The following is a 24,301-nucleotide window of genomic DNA, read 5'->3' on the forward strand; positions in this document are numbered from 1 at the left end:
GGGCTGGAACTATCACAGAGAACTAACAAGACTGTAGAAAGAGTCTGGAAGCCAGGCAGGTTTGCCTTTCCTTCAGAAAGTGTAGCTGGGGAAGTCAGCCAGCAGCATCCTGAGCCCATGTGCACTGGTACCAGAGGACAAACTGCAGCTCCAGCTGAGAGCCCAGCAGGCAGACCCTGGTCAGAGCCACACAGCAGCATGTGATGGGTGTCCTGACAGGGACCATGCTGCTGTGGAGCAAACCTACGATGGAAAACACAGGCCCATTACTTCTGAGAATGGGATGATTAAGCATCACAGGTCCAATTTTTATTTCTCACCATCTGCCAACAATACAGTAGTACAGCAGGCAGCTCACCTCTGACATCCACACAAATGTGTCAGCTACAGCTGTGAGCCAGAACTTGGCAGGAGGATGAGTGGTATTGACAAAGCAGAAACATAGATAGGCAGAGCCTAGATCTCTGAATAGAAACACAAAACCATCCTGAACATTTTTCATTTCACAAGCCTATTCATTTATCCTCATTTTTTGGAATAGATAGATAATTTGACTCACATTTTTAAGAATGCTTAAAATGACCAACTAACCCTTGGAAAAAAAAAAAAATCAATAAACTTTCAGCAATGATATATCCAATGTTACTTTCAAGATGCCTTATTTCAAGGAACTGCATCACTTACCTTACCAGAAGCACTTTCAGTTATGTACTCATCTAAGATTACTTCCTTCTTTGCTGATTTCAGTATGATGCTACTTTTGTTCTGTACTTTGTACTCCCTGCAGTGATTTTGCCTTTCTCTTTTTCTTTAAGCACTATCGATCACTTCTCTCTGTTAAGTCCCTTAAAGCAGAAAAAGATGAACAAATTGTTGCTCTGCAATTAGTTAGGAACTTCCTTGCTCTATGAGACATGGTTATGAATTAAACCTATTAATTTTTTATGTAAATTCAGAAAAAATTCTGTTTCCTCTAAACCAAAAATTTTCTAAAAAAGTCAGCAGACAGAAGCTTTAAGTCCTGCTTGCCAAATCCCACCCATTTAGAAATCCATATATAATATTTCACACACAAAAAGTGCTTGACCTTGTGGGATAGAGTTAGAAAAGAAAAGAACATATCCTGGAGTGAGCAAGGTGTGACTGAACAAACCAAAAAACCACAAACCCCCTCAACAAAACTGCATAAATTGCCATTACATGGCCATTTTCACTGTACCCACAACCCCATGGACACTGTACCCTGACCCATGTACAATCAAAAAAGATATTGAGTGTTCTGTTAAAAGTCTATTTTCTACACATTACCAAGAACAAAAGTAAACACACATTTGAAACAGTTCTTGCAGCATATTTTTCAGTTTTATTTATAAAATCAGATGCTCCTTTAAAGTGTACAGTTAAAATCACAACTGTAAATTCAACCACAGCTGAATATTAGTTCAATAAAATACTCCTACCAACTGATGTAAAAATTCATTCAATCGTGATTCAAAACTTGATTCAGCTGGAAGATAAACTTATCAATACATTACTACTTCAGCAAGTATTTACCACACTGTAAAAATACATGAGGGTCCCTTCTGTTCATAGCAATGCCATGAAAATATCATCACAACAACTCATCTCTTAAAAACATAATTCTACATTTATGAATACAACCAAAAAAAAAAAAATTGCCAGCGAAATCCTCCAAGGGTTTCCAAACTGCTGACACCCCCACGGGGGGTAGTAACTGCATCAGTGCTGTACCAGCATGTTTTCCCTCTGACCACCAAAAAAATAACCTTCCAAGCAGCTCTAAACTGTCTGCAACATTTTGCCAGGCAAAACAAAAGCCACAGAAACAAAACAGCAGGTGCAAATCTGGCTGCAACACTTACTCCACTGGCCTTTCTGATCAGAACTGCATCTCACTGGGATCACTCCAGCACACTGCAAGGACTGAAAGATTAGTACAAGCTGAAGTAAAAACTGCCAGTTCCTGAAAGCTTATGGAAATGAGATCAAAGGCTTGATAAGGCATTTCATTACAAGATGAAGTTGTGGTTCTAGCAGGGTAAAGAGTACCTTGGGAAAGTTTGGGGGTTTTTTTTATCCTAAGGGGATAAAACCTGCTGATTTTGCAGCCAAGATCATTTGATTTTTGGGCAAATAACTGTCTCATCATCACACAGGGCACTGATTCATCTCTTCATTCCTCTTACATTATTCTCCCACATCAAATTTTTTTCCATAACCCAGGACTTGCACAGCCCCAGAAAAGGGATCCTGCACCTAAGATTTAGCCAGGATTACAAACTTGGAATTCAAACTCCTAGGCACATGAATTTTCATTATATATGGCCAGAGAGTCTATGGTATTCACAGCAACTCAAAAACTGTCTGGGCTTTCTGTTGCTCAGTGATTCTATTGGGCACAAATTCACAGCACTAGGGGGTACAAGAACATCTCCAAACAAGAAACATGATCAGGTTTCTACATAAAGAATTTTGGTCACTTGTAGCAAAGACAGTGCAGGATACAGCAAGTGAAGATTCCAAAATTTTACTCCTGAATTTGGAATGAACTGTGGGTATGCACCTTTGTGTTTCTGCCTCTTTTTATACAGCTGGGATAATAATAGTCATCTTTTTGACATGTTCACAGACCTATGGATGAAAAGCATTATTCAAGTGTTAGGTACATACTGCCATTTTCCTGAACTACCTCTCACTGTTTTACAAAAGAGATGACATGTCTGCCTGCAAAGACATTGCAAATCAGCTCATTTTCATACTTGGGAAATAAACAACCATTTTCAAACTCAGGAAATAAAAATAACGTACATGAAAGAGTTGGCTGCTATCTTAACTTTCCTTCTGGCTTAGGGTTCCAAACTATTTTGAAGGAGACAGCTGTCCTTACCTGAAATATTCAATTTAATCTATTTCACTAAGTCTCAAAATGCATTGCAGCCATCATTTTAATTTAAGCACAGCTAAGTAGAATGGTTTCTAGTGCATAAGTCTAATTTGACAGATAAGTTAATTAAGAAGCTTCCCAATCAAGAAAGAACCTATACACAAAGTATCTTGTTACATATTTTAGAGCAAATATTCTAGGCAGTGTGGTTATAAAGCAGAATAGCGTATTTGGAAAATGCTGTAAGAAGAATAGGAAGGTATAAGGTACTGCCCACATCTTCCTACTTGAAGACATAACCTGCTACGTGTAAACACCTATTGAAGTCTCTTAAGAGGTGTTTGAAGTTTGAACACAAGCAGTACTGAGGATGTGTGGACCTCTGCTGATTTACAACACAAGAAAAAAACAAGTTCAAGCTGAAAAAACTGAAAGACAAATGCAGCTTAAGAATAAATAGAAACCAATAGGTATAAACAGAGCAGGCAAAAACACTGAAAAAAACCCCAAGCCCCTAAAAAGAATGCTGCCTGAGTCAAATTAGCCTTGAAAACTCAAAATTCTGTAAAAATAACTTTCCTTAAAATAAACTTTAACAAGAAAGATTGTCACTGGATTGACTTTTTCAGGTAAAGAAACCTTTAGATAAATAGTTTTCCTTCAATGACCTGCAGATCACAGTATTTTTAATTCAACAACTTGAAGCTTACTAGTAACTGAAACTAGAGAAATGAAAGTATTTCACACAGCAGCAAAAGGATTACACAGAACAAAAGGGTAAATAACATGCTACATTCTAAAACTCTTTGTTGATAAAGCTAAGGTGATTAATAACCCCACAAGGAAAACCTGATTACATCCAGCTTTTGATAAACAGATGGGAAATCAGACAAACTTTGTCAGGTTTTAGCCAAGCATGTCCTGTTTGAAGAGCACTTTGAGACATTCATGAGAACAAGTCCTTTTACATAATGAAAGTGGTTACCATGTTCTGAACCACAAACTCTTTTTTCATCCATGGATTTCAACAGCCAGAGACTCCATTACAATGAAAGAGGTTAAATCTTGTGCAGGAAGTCAACAGTGCTAAGAAATAATGAATATGGGGTCTGATGTTCAAATTTGGCTCCACAACATGTGAGTTTTGAAAGCAGAAAAAATGAAATAAATTCTTTTTGGTTTTGGCATCACCACAACAAAAACAAATCAGAGAAACTGCTTAAATAATTTCTTATTTGTTATGTCTGGATTCAACTCCTCTAACCACTCAACAAAGAAAACATTATGATACAAACTGACCTTCCCAAGCACTACCAACATAAGATAAAAGATTGCGTGTAACTACTTTAATTGATAACTACTTGCCTTGATAGAGGAAATTTTCCATGGGTCTGTTTTCAAAAAGCAGAGCCTGTGGATTTATACTTTCAGGTTGGCTGGGTTTTTTTAAATTGCTGTGTGTAATTTCGTTTCTGATGTATTCACAAACCAGTTATCCTCACTTCATTTATATGTCTTGATAAACACAGTTTTAAAATCAAGAGCTGTAAAACAACTTGACTCCAAAACACATCTCACAAAAAACATAGGGAAAAGATTTGCTTCTTTTCACTTCAGTTTACTTCTTTTTGATGGGCACAAGCTGGCAAAAGGCATTTAATGCAGAATAACCTGGCCAGTTTCAGCTGCTCGTTAAAAAGCCTATTGGATTCTCAAACCAGCTACAGCAATTTCAGAGCCTCTCAATATTTGGATCTTTAGTTTAGACCTTTAAATATTGAACAAAATGCAGAGTACTCTACTGTAGCTTGGCTTCAATACATCCACCTTACTTGGAGAGTAAACATGCTCTGATCAGTAGGTTCATCACCATAGGTTCTTAAACACTGCATCTTTTCAGACTTACTTGCCAACTTCAAAAGAACAAACACCCAAACCAAAAAAATCTTTGTATTTTGCTCATCGAGCAGTTAAAGGTTACAAACATAACCCATTCTGTGTCAAGTCTGTGAGGTCAGAAAGTGAAACAGTCTCCCACTGAAAGATTGTCTTCAGAGTCATGCCAGGAGTGGAGGGGCAATGGAGGAAGATTGAGTTTCATGTGTGACTGCTCATGTTGGTAAGAGATGGCCACGTAGAGTCACTGCTGGTATGGAGCAAAGCCAGAGGGAAAGAGGATGGGAATTACACCAAGCAGTTGCACTGACACAGGTGCTGATGTCCTCAGCGCTGCACGACTGGGGGTGGTTCTCCCTTGTTTTCCACGCTGCCATCAGCCACTGCAGCCTCACAACTCGCTTCCCTGCTGTCACAGGTAACACAGCCCTTTGAAAAGCAGCAAGAAAGAGTCATTTCAATTCTTCTTATGAGTGTATTTCCAAAGGTCAAATCCTATGGAATGATACATTACAATCTCTTGAAACTTCTCACCAATGGGGTGAGATCTCTCTGAAAGCAGAGATTATACAGGTAGCTTGCAGGTACTTGCACCTGCAATTTACTTTGCCTCAGAGATTAATTAATTTAGTTAGTGGAACATACAATTCTACCTTTGAGATACAAAAGCATGTGACTTTCTTGAATTTGAAGACCTTATCATTCAGCTTTATAAGCAAGCTCCTTATTGAAGATTTGGACTGCAGCCTGAACAGCAACAACACTGACCAACATAAACAGCTCAAATGCCGGAGTGTATTGACAGACCAGATTTTTCTTGTTCTTGAGAAATGGAACAATACTGAAATAAAGTTTCCAAACAGAAGTTCTGTATTTTTTGCTACTATCAGAAGCCTAGTTGTATTTGCAAATTCACAATCTGCACTGGAAACATGACTTTCTGCTTGCATATCAATACATTTCCTAACATTTGAGATTATAAACATTCAACAGAATTTTCTACAAGATCACTGGACATAATTTTGCTATCTGAATCAAACACAAGTGTTCCTAACCACAACAGGACATGTGACTTTGATCAATGAGGTATTAGAAAAACAAAGACTAATTTTCTGGTCTTGTTCCATAGCCAAGGACATACATGTCTTAGTTTTTCTTCTCTAAGAATAAATACCACATCTCAGAACGCCACATTTGACAACCCTAGCCCAGCATGCAGTGCTAAAACAGACACGAGATTTTGCTGCTGCACAAGTACATGAACACAGCCTTAACATTTTCTCTACAACTCAACACTTAAGCTCTAGTTCTTTGTGGGACTGGATCTGTCTTGCTGCTCTCCATAGCACCTGGGAGCACTTTAAACTGATTAGGACATTCTCTGATATACATTAATACAAATCAGAAGCAGTTTAGCAGAGTGCCCAAGACTTATACCAGTTAAAATAATCAAGTATAAGATTAAATGAATGAATACACCTACCAAAACCTGGCTATTTTTGTGTTTCTTACAATACACCTGACCCTCCTCTGTGACTGAGCATTTTTCAGCTTCCTGAACACACTTGCTCTAATTTTTACTGATATCCCAGCATTATATACCACTCAATTATAGCAAAAATTTTATAAGAAAAAGAGCAAAAGACTTAATACCAACAGCAAAAACAACTCTAGATGCCTTACATGAGATCATGACACTATTCCCATTCATCCAACACTGTGACTTTGCTACTGGTGGTTCCTGTACAGAATTTGCATATATTGGGAAAAAAAAATACAATGGCAAGACCTGTATATTGGCATTTCTCATCTGGCTAGCATACTCAAGCTCATTTCCTGCTTATACTGACATCCATAACCCAGCACTAGTTGGAAATGCCTGGGCTGGCCAAGGCAGGGATGATCTCCAGAGTCCTTTCCCACTGCTCACCTGTGTGCTGATTTGCAGGGGGACAGTCTGGGTCCGGATCCATGTGTGCACCTCTGCAAGCTCCTTCTTCTGCCCGTCTGTAAACCAAGGCTGCTGCTTTTGCATGACTGCCAGCTTCTCCAGATCCTGCTTTAGAACCTCCTCTTTGATTCTGCAGGGAAGAGACACCTGTGAGCACAGCTTTACTACATGAAGCAAGACAAGCACTGACATTGTGAGAGTCTCTTCACCACAATCTATGGCTGAAGCCCAGACAGCATCAAGTGTTGAAAGGGGACTGTACTTTGTACCTTGTTTGCTTTGTAAGGCTGCTTTCAACACTGGGCTAACAGTCTGGGGTTTGTTTGCTGTTGGCTTTGTTGGGAGTTTTTGGTTGTTTGGGGGGGGGGGGGTGTTTGTTTTGCTTTATGGCTTTATATGGTGCTTTTTTTAATATGGAATCCAATTACAAATTATACATAAGCTAATTGCAAGCAACTTGCAAATAACCTGTACTTTTACCCCCTTATGCATTCAAAGTGCAGAACAATAACCAATCCCATTAATACTTCAGCAAAAAAGGTTACATGTTACCTTACTTTAACTGGTGGGGGGAACGGGAAAAAAGCAGACAAAAGTAAGTACATAACCAAGCCTAAACTGCACAGAAATAATGCAATACAACTTCTTAAAGTTTCATTGGTATGTGTGCTGTTTTGACAGTCTCACTTTAATCCTATCGTTCCATGCACAATTCCAAACTACATGTCAGAAATTGTTGATGTTTTCCAACCTGTTTGGCATTTGGTAATTCATTAGAACTCGTTCAGGTGTGTGATCCATCACCCAGGCTGACTCATGTTTCGATTTATAAGATGTCCCTTTTTCTTCTGCTTCCTGATTCTTCTCTTCTTTGGAAGTTTCAGAAGAATAATTACTGGCAAAATACTTGCTGTTTTTCCCACTACCTGCTGAGAATGACCATGGAAGGAGAAAAAAAAAAAAAAAAAAAGAAGCAGATGCCTGGAAAATCCCAGTAATTCAGCACAAAAAGTACACCACCACCAGTGTATTCTTGTAAATTACTTCTGTAATACAAACACAGGTATTCCCAGATTATTGCTCTAGCAATTACTACCTACTGAGAATTCGAAGATAAAGTGCATTCTCTTAAGTTATTCAAGATCTCCAAAGCTCTATTTGCTTTTCTCAAAATTAATTGGCTCAACTTCTGTTTCTGAGAGGTCCTGCTCTATGCAGATTTACCTCCAGTCAAGTAAGATCTAAACCATTATCTAATGCAGAGAAAAGTGATAATGAGAAAAATGAAAGAGTGCCTTCCAGGTTAAATCATTAGCTTCTTAGACACATATTTCCAACTACAGTTGGAAAAAAACTGAAAAAAACTTAGCTTCAAACACTGAAAGCTGGTGAAAAGTAAAAGATCTTCTTACGTGTATTTCCCATCCCCAATAAAGTATCTTGCTATTTATTATATGTTAGCAAGCCATCTAGCACCAAATACCTAAATCTTGGACTTCCCTACCTGTGCCATGACCAGAAATCTCGTTGAAGCTAGAGCCTAAAGAACCAGACAAAGCTGATCCAGTGCCTGATGCTGCTGAACCTGAAACCAGCTGTGAGTCGTCGTACAACAAGCGGTCAGGAAATTCAAGAGCAGCACTGTTACCACTATCTTCTGGATCATTATCCTGGAGACAAAAAGCAGATCCAACACATCCACAGAAGTTACATTTAAGTATGCAAAAGGAAATTCATGCAGCTATTGAATTTGTCACACGTTGACCAAGTTCTCATATCAATTCAACAGGTTTGGAGTTTCTAGCTCTGAAAATGAGTGGCGGTTTAGAACTCAGGTTGATAACACTCTGCATGGGTGAAAATCAACAAGCATCTGAACTCTAGTTTACTGGTTTCTGCTGTAGATCCTTCCCCACTTTGTCAGGATATTGTACTGTTGCATATAGTTAACATTTTCTGCTGACAAGAGAGAAGGAGTCAGTTCCCTTCACATCCTGTTAGATGGCATGAAGCAGCCATATGCATCAAGCAAAGGTGCACTACAGGGAAAATGAGAGAGTCTTCCCCTGATTCACTATGTGAAGCAATGGCTTCAGCAGCTCCAGGTACACCAGCTCCCCTTTCAGGACCCTACCCTGCAGTTTCAGCTGATCCAGCCTTTCCAGCCCAATCTGGATTCAGGAGGCAACATTTTTTTCCTTGCCTGCAGAGCTCAGATTCCTGCCTCTGAGTTTACCGCGGAAGTTGGAGAGGCCTTTTCTATGCCCATGTATGGAAACCGACCCACACGGATCCCTGTTCTTCTTTCATTAGCTGCATCCCTGGGAGACAGAGGGAGTAATTAGAAGAGTATCTTCCCTTTGTTTTGGTTCTCCACAGAGACTGTGGGACTGGGTGAAAAAGGATGCAAATTGTGCAGCACTAACCAAGTTCCACATGCATAAAAGCCCCAAACCCCAAATTCTAGCTGACAGTTCCATTGAAGAGGCTGCTGCCAAAACGCTGAGCAGAAGCAGCTTGTGGCAGCCTAGACCAGAAGATCTCACATTTCTGTCATTTACTAAGTGCCAACACTATAGTGGTACAAGTTCCCATAAGCACAAGTATAAACTGCTTTCTCCACCTCCTGTGCTATTTGTGACCTGCAGCCTACATAGCACAGCCAACAGAAAAAGCAGCTAACAAAATCCGTGTCCCTGACACACAGATCATCACCAATGGTTTTGGTGACAGAACACTGAAAGTCAGTTTCTTCTCTACATGAAAAATCTTTTTTACTTACGCATTTATCTTCTGCATGTGGCTTAACATCAGCACTAATGGAAAGCTCCATAGGTTTTGGCAGCTCTTCCTGAAGCAAATTCAGCTGAAGTGGGGAGCTGCTCCGTGAGCTGCTCAGCAGCAGGGCCTGGTCACACTGGCCCTCTTGCTGGTCCTCCACGGATGAGTGAGGAGAGGCTGGAGAGGGCTGATCCACAGAGTGTGGCGCTACTGGTGATGGAGCACAAGGAGCAGGGGCTGGGGGTAGTGTGGTGCATGGGTATGAAGAGGGGGGATAAACACACTGAGGGCTAGGGAGAAAGACATGTTGAGGCATCTGAGCATACATGGGGAAACCCTGAAAAAATACAGCCATAAATGTGCCTATGTTTGGGGAATAAAAGACTGGGTATGACTGTGTTCCACAGCATAGCTGTGATGAGGACATGGACTGAGGTTGCAATGAGCGAAGGGCAAGCTCCTCTCCTCCAGAAGAGGCTGGAAAAGTAGACACTGGATCCGAATAGACAGGAAATCCCACGGGAGGATGGACACTATGACTGGAGGAGCTCAGATAGGACACTTCCGAGGGAGAGAACAACTGTTTCTGATTTGTTCTCTTCTCACATGGAAGACTATTTCTATTTTTACTAGAAGAGTGGCTATCTGAGCATTGTCTCTGAGGTTTCTGGCGCTTGAATTTTCCATGTTTTCCTTTTTTACAGCTAGCTGGGCTCATCTGCTTTGAAGGGGAATCGCCTAAAGAGGAAGAAAAATAAACATACTCACTGAAATGATAGGCCTAGGGAAAAAAAGAAAGGGGAAAAAAAAAAAGAAAAACACCTAGATAAATGACTGTGGCTTATTCAGAGAGCTGACTTTCTTCTGGATAATTCTTCCAAGCGCCAGTGATGGATTTGCTGACATATCTACAATATTTTCCTTCATGTCATCAATTTTCTTACAGATCACTTTGGCTTATCCCAATCAGATCTTTTACATTCTTTCAAGGGGAGGCAACAAACTACCTGGGATTTGCAGGGTTTATTACAGTAACTATCTGCTTTGTGAAAAGTGTAAGATAACAAGATCCAAGATGGAGCAGGCCTTCTGAGTGGGCAATGCTGCTGTCAAGTCTTGGCAATCCAAAGGAAGCATTCTGTTTGCAGCCACAATAAGACACTCATTAAATTATACAAAGGAGAACCAAACTCCATGACTAGGTTGGTCTTTGTAAGTCATCTAACAAGTCTTTATTTCTCAAAGCTGCTGCCTACCTTGGCCACAGGAAAGTCTGTTGTTACTTCTGCTTCCTTGTTGAAGGTAAGTCCTAAACGGAGAGAGCAAGACCCTCTGTCGGAACTTGTCAACATAGTTCTGCTCCTCCTTTTGAGTGTGGGCTGACAACGTCTCTTTTGTAAGCCCAACTGGCTTTAAGTCCTCAGGCAGCACTGCAAGACTCTGAGCATTCACAGGAGGCAGCTCAATTTGCTCACTTCCAACAGCAGCATCCTCCATTGTAGTCACTTCTTTGAAGAGGGAAGAAAATAAAATCACTCTCTTCTCTGCCCTTCTGGTGTCAACCCCCACAACACCCGGAGTGTTACAGAGAAAACAATCTTGTCTGAGCTACTGACCAGAGGCACGGGGAGAAAACACCCTTTACACTCAAATCAGTTACACTAAAATCAACTGAGCAAATTACTGTGCATGGTCTGGAAAACTTCAAATTCCCTTTGAAGTTAGAGGCACTTTTCTTCATATTTTCTTAGTGCAATAGCAGCTACATACTCATTTTTTTGCTTCTTTCTGCATTAAAATGAAGTAACATTGGCTCAATAGTAATTTTTATTTGAATCCTCAATGGCTAAAAGCACATTGTTGTTTCTGAGGTATATGCAACGAAGTTCAAGGGGAAAGGAAACAGTGCAGTCTGTTAAAACTATTTTACTAAAATACTCTCAAAACTTCCAGGCTCAAATTTTTCTTCACAGTGCCCTGAGAAGTACCTTAGCATTTCAGAATTCTCATTCATTGAGGACGTATCTTAAAAGGACAAAACTTCCTCACCATGTACTTCAGGCTGGAAACATTGTGTAAATTTAAATATCAGTCAGTGTTTTGTGAGTGTGAACAGTACCTGATTCAGGGTGTGGGACATGCACTATAGTGCTGCTGTAGCTGCACTGGCTGGTGACAGACATGACACTTGGAGCCTTGTTGGACAGGGTCAGGTCTGCCAGAGGAGCTCCCACCATGCCTGAAGTTGTCTGGTCTTTCAGCGTCTCTTCCAGACCAGCAGATATTGGCGTGTGGGACTCAACTGCTGACAGCATAGCAGTATCTATTGGCAAATGACAAAGTTTCTACATGGAATTCCACTCCAAGCACTATGCTCCCGATTCACCAAGTCTCACTGGTTCAGAAATAACCAGCAACTATGCAGACTATTAAATAAGACAGTCTTATATACTAAAAAAACATTTACATGCCAGTGCAAAGTCAGCACATACTAAATGTGGCATAAAATGAGTGAGCAACAGAAGGTTCATTTAACAACAATAAACAAAAGTTCTTTTGATGCATTCTACATTCAAAGACTTAACATTTTAGCTTATGTTTAACTGGGAGATCTAGGCAAGTTAAACAAATACTTACTAAAATACTGTTAGCAACACAACAGTTTAAGAGTGGACAAACCTTGGAACACACAACAGGGACATATTAAAAAAAACCCACATCAGTTTGTGGTTCTAATATGATTGTCAGTACACTTTGTGTTACCTTCCAATGCCCTGACTTCCTGCTGACTTTGCTGGACTTGTTTGTCATCTTCTGAAGATGACGATGATGTATTTGCAGAAGATTTACATTTCCTTTTCAATGCTGGAATACTGCAGCTCTCTAGATATCTGAAATGAAAGCATATCACAGGAAGCTCTCTCTACTTTGGGGGTTTTTTTTTTCTCCATTTGGAGATACAAACATTTGAACAATCCAAACTGGAGATCCAGAGGTTGTTAACTAGTATTTTAAATTCACTGCAGGAAGTTCTGGATACGTATCTGCTTTCCAAGGAGTATTTTAAATAAAATCTATCACTCTTTGAGGGGAAAGGAAAAAAAAAGAAAAAAGAAAAAAGACTACATTATCCACTGGGTTAAAAAATACTGACATTTTATAAATTATATCAACGTTCTGTTTTATATGGCTGTTCTCTGAGTGTGTCATGAGAAGACACTGACATATTACAACCATCAAAATTAAATTCCTATTGCACCAACGACAAATGCCAACAAATAGTTGCAAACAGAATCTTAGATCCTAAACTTTTCAGTACTGTGTAATTCAGACTAGGCAAGCCATCCCAATGCTCAGAGAGGCAGAAAACAATCCCAAATTTATCTCACAACTCAAATCCCAGACAATTTAAGGCCAGTGCAAACTGCTTGGATATTTACTTTCCACCAATTAATCTTAAACTTGTATCACTAGAATTGTTTCATAGTTTGTTACCTGATGATACTATCAACACAATTGATCTGCTGATAGGAAGGAAGATGTGGAGTCTTCTTTGGATCATCATAAAATGTGTTGCCTGGTTCTTCTGTGCTATCACCTCTCAGTGTCTGAAGAAAACAGGAAGCAGTGTGCCTCTTCCCTGGAACAGAGGAAACCTTTAAAGATTCCTCTCAAGGGCATCTAAACACTACCCTCACACATATATATACACACACAGATAAATATACACTGGAATCCATATAATGATACAAGGACATATGGCTTATGACAGCATAGCTCTCATTATGAAGTTATTCTGCATTTTCATCTCAATTTATATGTTTTGAGGCAAGGGAAAGAGAAGGGAAAAGTATGCCTGAAAAAAACACAACCCCCACCACCACCTTAAACATCCATTCAAAAATGCAAGCAAACACAAAGAAAACAGTATATAAACTCCCCTGCATTTAAATTGTAAATAAAGCTGCAATTAATATTAACCTTTTGTCAATTTATACATCACAGAATTCAACCTATTATTTAACAGTAATTCACAGCTTTGAATACCATGGATACACTGGCCAGAGTCCTATCAATATGGACAGTACAGTCCTCTAAGACAAGATCAGCAGTTAATAGAGAGTATCACAGTGCAAAATGTTTTAATACAGATTCCTATGATATTTGAGGGAGCATCCAGGTTTCTCCATATATTTGTGCTATGTACAAACTGTAAATAATGTGCACTAGCATAATATTAGGCATTCAGTAACTAAGCCCCTATTTCAGTGGGAAGTGGGGCCATATTGTCCAGCCTTATGATCGTTTCTAAGAGTTCACATAAAGTAATTAAGGGGAGCTTCCACACTATGTGCTACAAGACATGTGCATTTTTACTAGAAAATGTTAAAATACAAAAAAGGACAAGTCTGTTAACCCAGAAAGAGACAGATATGTTCCTCCCTCTTTCAAGGAGGAGTTAAAAAGTTATTGCATCTGCTAAGGTCATTTTTAGAGGTGAGTTGGGGGGCAGGACTTATTTGTTTGGGTCTCTCTTCCCATGTCTAAGCCATGCTAAAAAATGCTATCTAAAGTTCTTCAGCATAAGACCAGGTAGTCAAACTCATGGCTACAGATCTACAGGAGTTCATGTTTCCTTAAGGATCATAACTACATTAACTTACCTCCCAGCACTTCTGAGCTCACAGCCTGTTCATTTGCATTCTGTGGCTTGCTCCTTGATGCAATGTACAGCTGCTGCCCCAGGTTCTTTATTCGGTTGACATCTGCACAAACTTGTTGCAATGTCATCTTGAGACACACAAAAAATGTGAAGTCAGAATAAAATGAGTACAAAGAGGCCATAGGAGCTGACTTGGGTTCTTGTATTCTTCCAATTGCAAGGGAGTAGACTATCAGCCTAAGCCCAGTATCTATCGGTATTTGTAAACTTCATTAATCCAATCACCACGGTTAATCTAAGTAAATTAACTATGATAAAGCTCAAACAGCCTCAGCATTTGAATATTTTAATACCCATGCCAAGTCTTGAGAGTGGGAATAAGCTGATGACTTACCCAGGAGCCTCACAAAGAAATTAGGTAATTGCAATGCTTGTTTTATGACAGCACTGCTTCCACTCTCTTCTATAGCAGTCAGCAAAATTAAGGGCAAAAACCAAAAGACAGCACTCTGTAACTGACCAATTTAGATTGAATATGGCTTTATTCTTCCCACTTCAGTAGAACTCATGACGAGAAGTACATAGGTACACAGTAAACACTTTCATTTTTACAGGTGTATTTTCACTACCCTGCAGGCAGTGACATTTACAGACTTACTGGTTCCTGTATTTCTTCTGCACAGTTCCCATTGGAGTCACTTGAAGATGCTATGCTGATATAGTGCTCATAAGAGCCACTGCTTCCAAGGCTTCCATAACCACTGGAAACATTGCTGTGAACTGGCTGCATGAAAGGGAAAAAAAAATCTAAAAAATCATCCTCTGAGAGAACAAAATGCAGGAAACAACATACTTTGCAACACAGAACTTCATGTAAACAAAGAACATCAAGGGAAAAGTCAGTATTTGTCTGGGCTCTACCACTTGCTTACGAAGAGTTCTCTACCATGCTTCAAACTGTTTCAAGATGCTGATTTATCTTTCAACATAAAGACTCGGCAAAAATAAACAGATTTTTTTTTTTTTTTGCAATGAGGCAGGCCTGTGTCCATGTAGAACTTTCCTTTCAGACCTTTTAAAAGAACATTCTCAAAACAGCCTCCTAATCAGACTCAAGTTTCTTTAGCCTCTCCTTCAGAAGGCCAGCCTGTGTTCTGAAATTCTTTTGTCTCCTTTACCTGCAGAAGCAGTTTGTAAATTTGTCCTTGTAATTCTCTTATCTCTTTCTCCACACTGCTCATTTCTTTACTTCTTGGGGCAAAGACATCTTCATTCAGAGGGCTTCTGGAGAGAGCCAACAATATTTCACTATTCATTGTCATTTGATGAAGAAAAGATAGCTATAAACAGTTAGAACAGATTCTTAATTTATTATTATTATTTTATTTTGACTGTTCTGCTGAGTCAACACAAATGTCATCTGTCCCAGCAGTTGCTCTGCTGGGGTAGTGGGGCAGTGCTATGAGAGCAGGGAAGCTCCAGGGAAGTCAATACACCAGCACAGACACCAGTTAAGGCTGACAAGCATCTACCCCTCTGTCTCCTTCACTCAGAAGACAAATTCATACCCCATTAAATCTTGTATAAAAGATCATTTTGAAAAGTCAGAAGGCCATCCCCAAAAGCCATTTCCTATAAGAGAAACCAGGTAAGAAGGCAGTCAGTCATATTTTCAAATTTCTTGAAAACTAAGGAGAAACAGCTGAAAAATTAACTTGTACATTCAATACTAAGTATATTTTAAAAAGACATTACCTTGGTAAATATTTAAATGCTGTATCAAGTAAATATGCCAAAAGAAAACATGCCAGAAGGTCAGTTAATTGGATTTTCCTGGTGAGCCAACCATGAATGAATTATAGGTAATTGTTTTTTAAAGTGATCTAATTTTATGCTGCTTTTTAGCTTTTACTCATCTAAAACTGGTACTTTGATTTAGACATGTCCATTGTCACAGTATTTGGACATCAACTATATGCAAAAACCTGCTAAAATAAAAAGCTGGCTTTACCTTTTACTTCAAAGTAATTCATTTATTTTCACACTTAATAAACAAGACTAATGCTGTTCTGAAGGAATGGGCTGAAGACAGATGCTAGGCAGCTGTCACATCTGCAAGAGCAACATTACATTTCTAGTTCAGTACTTAGACTGTTTTGTTTTGCAGAGTAATCAAAGAAAAGCACTTTATTTGATCAATTCTACAACCAACTTACGTCCGGACTTTGTGTCGGCCAATGATGAACACAACTTTCCTGCTCCAAGGATTCACAAAACTGGACCAGCTGGTGTCCAATATGACATAATCCCCATTTTGAGTACAAAATCTAATAGGTAAATGTTCAAAAGGGGGTTGGCCAGCAAATTTCAGTACTGAAAGAGAAACACAATGAAGAAACAAGGTTTAGCTTACATTATGACACAGTAGTACAAACACTAATGACTGGCGTTCCTAGAACTTTGGGATTGAATTTGCTTTGATCTCAAACTGACTTCACTAATTAATTAGTTAATTTTTGTCTAGACCACAGGTCAGTCACGTGTCAAGCAATATGATAAGGAAAGAATCATAAAACCAACAGAAATTCCTCTAAAAGCAGCTCTTACTTTTCCGGTGAATAGTGATCATCAAAGGACGATCTTCTGGGTGCAAATACATCAGTATGGATGTTCCAATCAAATCCTGAGGTAAATAACCCAACAAAGGCACTGCTCTGAAACCCAAACACATTATCACAGGTTATAATATAGTTTTGACTACTTACATCCTTAACCCTTTGCTGGTCATTGAAGTGCCCATGCACGATGTACAGTGAAATGAACTAAGGCTACAGAACACTTCCCAATCCATCTCATCATCTTGCACTGTAATACTGACACATAAATGCCCGTGACAAACATTTCTGTGCCTGAAGATTTAACAGATATTCACATTTGCAGGCAGTTTTGTGCTTGTCTACATGCAAAGGGGAAAAAAAAAGGGATCTTGAAGACAACAGATCATAGGCAAAATGTCAGCAGTTATGCCCATTTTCCGCTGTTGGTGCTACCACAGCTGCCCGTTGCCTTGGGTAAGGAAAACTGACTGCAGTTCTGTTTAACATGTGTTTTAAACAAACAAAGGAGACTGCATCTGTGGAGTGTGAGACATTTTCCATAAGTGGACTAACACAAAACTGTTTTGTTTAATTAAATATTGCCAACTGCACAGTTCAGCTACTTTACTTGGGTCTCCAGCTGTAGAACACCAAGAGATTTTTTCTACCTCTCCATACATACCTCACAGGTCTTAAGAACTCAAATCTCTCACCTGTCATCTATGTCCAGAAAAACACATCCAGGGGTGTGAGTGGTGGTGAATATTCTTTTATCCATAGGAATTCGAGGAGCTAATAGAAACAAAATATGCACTAAGACAGAAAACTTGGGCATTACTTTAGCTCATGGTGTTTCCTGGCTCCTGAACTTTATAATTGTTCAAGGCTTTCTGATCGATAACTCATAGAAATATTATAGATTTTTAGCTACTACAGACTTCTCTCAACAATAAAAATAATGAGTAGAGGTCAAATACTGTGGGGCCTGGCAAAGGCAGCACAGACATTCTGGATTCGCATGCATGCACACACAAGCTGCAACTCACACAGGTGAGACTACCCAAGCACAGGTTCTAAACAGAGGAAGATGACTTTCATACACTGCCTTTTTCTATTAGCTTGGGCTTTTTTCCATTGGAGCCTCCTGACTTGCCTTCATATCCAGAGTGGATTTTCTCAGCCAAAGCTAGGCAGCAGGACTCTGCATCCACACGGCCAGAAGTACACACGTGGACCAAGTACGGGGTGATTCGGAAGGGGTAACAACGCGCTTCTTGGTCTTGATCTTTGCCACCCCTGAGGAAATGCAAAAGGGATTAACACACTGGTTTCAAGACTCACATACTGTGTGCCAGGGCCAAGAGCCCTGCCCAGAGAAGTTATGCTGAGCACACAAACCCAAATAATCAGGTCCTAGGCACACTCCCTTGAGATCCAAGGTCAACACACTGAGCAACACTGACCTCCCTCCTGTCAGAGTCAAGTAGGTGTTTTGTCTCCAACACTTACATTCAGAGGCTGTCTAGAGATACTCTTACTCTAATGGTTAAAGACTACATTCTAATTCTCAGTCCAAGCATATTCACAAGAACCACTCATTTGGTTTTGTGTTCTCCTTCAACATAAACAGTTCTTTTTCTGCTTGTTGTTTATTCTGTACCATTTCAGGTAAAAAAAAAAATGTCTCCCTCAAGTTTAGTTTCACAGACCTACATAAGTAAGACTCCTCCAGCCTTGGTTCACTGTTGCTGTTTTTTGATTGTCCTCCATAAGAATTTGTCTTCCTAAAACATGTGTGAACAGTAGCAGCACAAATCATCCTTTATGAGATCTTAACCAAGGCTTTGCAATAGCTGCAATAACAATTGGCACTTTCTATTGCAAGTGCTTTTTCACCTGTTATAATTTCAGTATCTCACCCAGCTCTTACAGAAAGAATTGAGAGAAATTTTGGGAGATTATCACCCACACTAAAAGTTACTTTCTTACTCCACACTTAGTTTTGTAAAATGTTTCTAGAGGGAAGCAAATGTCATAAAAATTACTTCTGACACTTCTGCTTTTGGGACAACAAAAGACAGAAATGGAAATTGGATATAGCTGAAGTCTAACTCACAAAAAAAACATTTTCTTACTTATGCCTAGAGTGTGTGCTTGTGAAAAAATATTTTTACTCATAAAGCCAACATAATCAAAAGATCAGTTACATAAGGGAAGTAGGGACCGATGTTGTACAAAAACATGGAGAAAAACTGTTGTAAAATGTTTATATATCCAACAAACAGTTCCCCCAACCTAACACTGCTATCTGTCCTGCTATATTTACTTCGGGTACCCTTACACAATTCGAGAGACAAAGGTGATTTAAGAGCTCAGGTTTTTGAAACACAAATTATTAATCAATAATCAACTGAAAGATGGAGTGTCATATCTGCTCAGAAGCAAACAGTTCTTACTGAAATCAAGAGATCACCTGAGTCTGGAACAGAACTGCACTGAAGACTGAAAGCCAATCTCAATTTTTTTTCCTCTTTTAGATCTATGATTAGCTGGGTACTAAGCAACAAACAGCATCCATAGCAGCAGCAAGTCAGGCCTCACAAGTCTCAGGAGTCAGGCTTCACACTGGGACTCAGGTGACCTGAGCTTCTCTTAAGGCTTCTGTCGCAAACTCTCAAGCAATCTTAACCTCAAGCAAAACACTCTTTGCCTCCACTTTCAAACAGTAGAAGGGGGAGCACCAATTCTTCACAAGATTATTCTCCGGCATGACAGTACTAAAGGAAACTGATAGGTCCAAGAGAAAAATCTATCAACAGTTTTCCTTCTGTCCCCACGCAAGTTTGTGCATCACTCTGGGAAAGATGTTCAAAATATCCTACTGGATGCCAATATTAAACACAGTAAGCCCATTTTGTGACAGAGCTTCCTGAGCTCACACTGGTCAGCTGTAACAATAGAACAGTTTCTGCCTAGTATTGTACCCCCTGCCAGCCTTCACAAAAATTAAACTGTAATAATGCACTTACCTGATCCTGCAGAAAAAGGACTTCACCTGTGCATATTCATATGGAGAAGCTAATAAGATGAACACATTGAAAGTATCAGTTAATATCCTTTAAAAAGTCACACCTATTAGAACTATGTTAAACTATGCATTCTCTAGACTTTCTGAGCAAGACTGAACCTACACCTTTATTAGCTACTCAATTGTCTGTTCAACAGTCTGATCCCACCTCAAGCGTTATCTCTCCTCTCTAGTGCACTCACTCTTAGAGAAGTGGCTGACCTGGACTAAATTCAGAGGAAATGCATATGATTTAAAAAAAACAAACCCAAAAAAAAAAAACCCAACCAAAAAAACTTTCTCCAGTGCATCACTGTGCAAAGGAAAGGTGGTATTTCCTTTATGAGCCAAGTTCCAAAAACTATATATGGACAAGAAAACCACAACTCCACTGGGGTGCAGCACATCACTGGCATCCAAGTTGTGGAATCCCTGGCATTCAAAACCTCCAAATGTCTCACATCCTTTGACACCAAGGACTTTGGACTTCTCAGAACTGACGCCACAACAGCCCAGTGTCAAGGTGGGCAAAAGACACAGCCTTGGCCTGCAAGCTATGTTTGAACTGCTCACAAATAACACAGGACTCAAAAGTCTCAGTTCAGACACATCCAGCACTAAACAGAAAATAGCTTAAAACTTGGGTTTGGTGAGCTATGTTCACAGCAGGCAACAAGCGGACCATAAAGACAAAGCACCTAAGCAACCATAAGGTGTAGACTAAACAACTTTAAAATCACAGTCAGACTTATTTTCTTTTCAAAAAGCAGCAGTATTTGGAATGAATAAGAGGGTACACAAAACAATGAAGTATCTGCCTTTTATTTACCCCAAGTAAGAGTGAAGTCTTTATGACACTAGCTAGGACTGGTCCCACGGTCCCACAGTTTTCAAAGGGGAAAGGAACAAATTATGCTGATGCATACTGCTAGCATAAGCATTTAAAACTAACTACTACTCTGTCCTCATTCTGCAAAAACAGAAGGACACACAGAGCATTTAAGAGCATTGTCCAGTCCCACCTCTTTGACTTTCCATGTTCCAAAGGGGCAAGTGAGACTGATCGGTGTGTGTGTAGAACACACTCACATCCTGCGGGACAAGCAACTCCACAAACCGGGAAGAGTCCAACACTTTCTTCTTACAGTTCAGAATAGATGCTGCCTGCTCAGAAATATGCACTATGCGTCCAGACAGCAAGGAAAATACAGCCACAAACGTGTCCTGGAAAACAAACATTAAAGGCAATTGTTGCTTCACACATGGCAGTGATAATGTATGGATAAAAAGCTAAACAACCCCAAAACAAACCAATCAACCCCAAAGCACCACACACCGCAGGGTGAGGTTCAAAAAGGAGTTTGGTAGTGTGTGATCTACTACACTCTCCGGTGCTACAGCAGTGTACTCAAGATTTACAAATGCTAGCAAGACTGCATTAGTCTTTTCAAAACAGATTAATGCTTGCCTCTGCTCATAATGAATGGTTATCACTCCACACACTCCTCCACAAATTTCAGAGGATTCATCACAATTCCACACATAAAAAAATTCTGAGAGCTTTCCAATTTTTTATTTTTTCAAGCATTTGCAATATTTTTGATATAGCAACTAGCAGTACTGAATTCAAGAAACACTCTTTTTTTTAAAGCAGTGCCAGAAAGCATGACATATATTGCAAAACCAGAAAAAAATATTAAATGCAGAGTACAAATAGAAACCAAAAGCCCCTCACAACTATGGATCTGATTGGTTTTAAAAACTTTCTGCTGTCTCAAGAGATTACTCTGCTGTAAATGAATTCTCAAAGAGCTATTTGCTGCTTCTGGCCAAAAAAGAAAAAAAAAAAAATTAGTATTTCTTCACTCACTATCATTGGGTACTCTAACACAGCACAGATAAGAAGTAGTTTTGATTTATCTTTAAAAACTTGAAGGTCTGTCCGGCTAAAATTTAAAGGCCTTTCAATTTTACACATTCTATTTCCACAAAACAATGCTGGGAGACTAAATTTAGTGAAATTGAGTTAACTCCTTGATTGTTCCTGAATTCTTACAGTGTTTTTTGGAGTGTGTTCAGATGCAACTGCCACCAACTCTTCTATGCTGTATGTCACCACATCTGTCTGAAACACTCTTCGATCATTCAGAGCCTGGAAAAAGTCATTGTTTGCTAATTGAAAAAAAAAAACAAAACAGAAAAAGCAAAACAAACATAAAGAAGTCAGTAAAGAGACAACTTTGAAAGTATTTCTTACAGCCCTTGTACTTTTGTCATCTTTTTGGTGAAGTCCAAGGTGAGATGAGGAAGGTCTGTGTAGTGACAAAGGGAAAAGGAATACTGATTATACTACTGGAGTAACCTCATTTTGTTACAGAAAACAAGCATGAGGAAGTAGTACAATTTTAGCTACTTAGTTCTGTTAGAAAACACAAACTATCCAATAATTTTTCAGAGTGGGATGGGACTACTGTTTTCTCAATATACATAAAAAGTTACTATTAGGCACCTCCTAGCTATGGGACTCTGAAGAAAAGAGAAGCAGTAGGGAGGTATCTCAATACAAAAGATAATATGATTGTTTACCAAAAAAAATGGCAACAAAACCACAATGATTCAGAAAGTCAACTCTTTTCAGGATAACTGGAAAGCAGTCTTTTAATGCTACTTGTTGCCAGACACATCTACTGAAACCATGCTTGCTGCTCTTCCAAATTTTCTCTACACATACCTTGGACCTGCTGGACACACTGCAAGGCATAGTTGAGAGCACTGATGGTACTGGGCTTGTTGGAACTCCTTTTCTCTTCAGGCAAACACCTTTTCATTTCTTGGATCATCATCATCATATCTCTGTGGGACTGACTCCAATTCAGCTGCTCACTGTAGAACACAGGTTAAACTTTACCAGAGAATTCTGGTATAGGAGATTTTTTTTCCTATCACCCAATTAAAATTATTCCCTAAATTAACATTTTATGGGAATGGCTGCAGAGTCACACAGTATCCAGAAATGTCCTAATGCTCATTCATTAAATTTTCTCTTGTATCTTTCTCACATCTTTGCAATTGAAGCTTTTCTCCTCTACCTTCCTCCTTCCCAATTCCAATGTCATGGATGGCAAAATCACATCAAAACCACTCTGCTTGCTAAGATGCTTACCAACTAAAGATAAGCTGATGTTTATTTTAGATTTTCTAAATATCACTGGTATTAAAATCATTAATAAATGCTGATTCTTGATCTAAGTTTTTCTAGCCTTGAAGGCTGCCCCTGGTTATAAGCATCTCAGGGAACCATGATGTCCTCAAAATACACCTGACACGAAGATTTCATTCCTCGTGACTTCAGAGTCTTCATCATACTTTTCAGTTGTTGACTTCAACAGCTGAAGAACTGTTAACAGACAAAAATCTCCCTCTCCTTACATTTACTTATTTCACTGACTAAAAAAATAAGCTGCCAATATCCTCAAACCACAGATTTTAATCCTGCAGATGAGATACGAACACCATTTTTTATAGTAACTTTGTCCATTTGACATTGTTACTAGTATTGTACTCTTACTATATAAACCATTACATAAGTGTAAGTATTGCGTGGTAAGTTTACATGCCTGTCCAACGCTGCGTACATTATAAATTTTATAAATAAAAAATAAATTACTGTATTTCTGACCTTTGACGAAAAACGTTGTTTCAGTAATTTCTGTTTTGGTACTGCTAAATAGTTTTTAGCTGAAGTACACATACAAGCTACCCAAGGGTCGCTGACGTGTGCGGCTCAGCCGATCTCAGAATGAGGCACAGCTTATCGGAGCCGCGAGCAGCTCCACGCTCGCCTCACCTGCACACGCCGCGGCCCGTGACCCCCCGGGATCCCGCAGTGACAGGGCCCGAGCAGCTCCGGGTCCCCGCTCCCCGCCCGGCCGCCCCCGCGAGCACACCCCCGCGCGCTGCCCAGGTACCTGTTGGCTTTGCCGGCGGCCGAGCCGCCGCTGGACTCGGGGCTGTGCAGCTCGGTCCCGCCCGGCCCGGAGCGCCCCGTCCCGCCGGGGCCGCTTCCCGCGCACGCCGCGCACCGAGCGCCCGCAGCCCCCCCGGCCGCCGCCGCCGCCTCCCGCCCGGCCCCAGCCCAGGCAGCCGCGGCCCGACCCGCGCCGTGCTCCGCGCTGCCGCCTCGGCGCTCGCCGGCGTCCATCCCGGATCCGCTGAACGCCACAGCGCGGGGGGCATCGGCTGCCACGGCCCCTCGGCACGGCCGGACCCTCCGCCTGCAGTAGGGGCGCCGGTGCTGCAGGGAGAGCACGCGCCGCCTCACGGGACGGTGGGAGGAGCGGTGCGCCCCCCTCTCCGCCGAGCCGAGCGGCCACCGGGGCCGGTTCTGCGCTCCCGCGCCGCTCCCCTCAGCTCGTGGCTGCCAGCGCGGATGCCTCGCAAA

General features: G+C 40.3%; 1 protein-coding gene across 7 annotated transcripts; it reads right to left on the reverse strand.

The window, feature by feature from the left end:
• Positions 1 to 1,340: 1,340 nt before the first annotated feature.
• On the reverse strand, positions 1,341 to 24,155 carry PER3 (period circadian regulator 3). Of its 7 annotated transcripts, none has more exons than XM_069035056.1 (21): positions 23,829 to 24,155; positions 22,592 to 22,743; positions 21,917 to 22,032; positions 20,883 to 21,084; positions 19,823 to 19,871; positions 17,947 to 18,089; positions 17,507 to 17,585; positions 16,804 to 16,910; positions 16,413 to 16,569; positions 15,375 to 15,480; positions 14,855 to 14,980; positions 14,198 to 14,324; positions 13,029 to 13,173; positions 12,297 to 12,424; positions 11,653 to 11,856; positions 10,790 to 11,041; positions 9,535 to 10,271; positions 8,257 to 8,422; positions 7,504 to 7,681; positions 6,732 to 6,882; positions 1,341 to 5,230 (listed from the first exon to the last, which is right to left on the reverse strand). In XM_069035056.1, exons 1-21 carry the CDS (start codon positions 24,059 to 24,061, stop codon positions 5,129 to 5,131), a joined length of 3,660 nt encoding a protein of 1,219 aa, XP_068891157.1. In that variant the 5' UTR covers positions 24,062 to 24,155; the 3' UTR covers positions 1,341 to 5,128. The 7 variants fall into 7 exon arrangements, 6 of the variants coding, with proteins under 6 accessions (XP_068891157.1, XP_068891160.1, XP_068891158.1 ...); XM_069035059.1 differs by having other exon boundaries at positions 15,375 to 15,477; positions 23,829 to 23,908; XM_069035057.1 differs by having other exon boundaries at positions 10,790 to 11,038; positions 23,829 to 23,908.
• Positions 24,156 to 24,301: the final 146 nt, after the last annotated feature.

This window comes from Aphelocoma coerulescens, chromosome 21 (assembly GCF_041296385.1).
Source record: "Aphelocoma coerulescens isolate FSJ_1873_10779 chromosome 21, UR_Acoe_1.0, whole genome shotgun sequence".
Classification (NCBI taxonomy): Eukaryota; Metazoa; Chordata; class Aves; order Passeriformes; family Corvidae; genus Aphelocoma; species Aphelocoma coerulescens.

What these genes read in the sequence shown, in the direction of transcription:
- PER3 (XM_069035056.1), bottom strand. Translation starts at nt 24,061, where the DNA reads ATGGACGCCGGCGAGCGCCGAGGCGGCAGCGCGGAGCACGGCGCGGGT. An exon ending in GAACATGGAAAGTCAAAGAG is followed by an intron (nt 19,872 to 20,882) that starts GTGGGACTGGAC and finishes TCATCTTATTAG; the next exon opens with CTTCTCCATATGAATATGCA. An exon ending in GAGCTCAGAAGTGCTGGGAG is followed by an intron (nt 13,174 to 14,197) that starts GTAAGTTAATGT and finishes CCTCTGTTCCAG; the next exon opens with GGAAGAGGCACACTGCTTCC.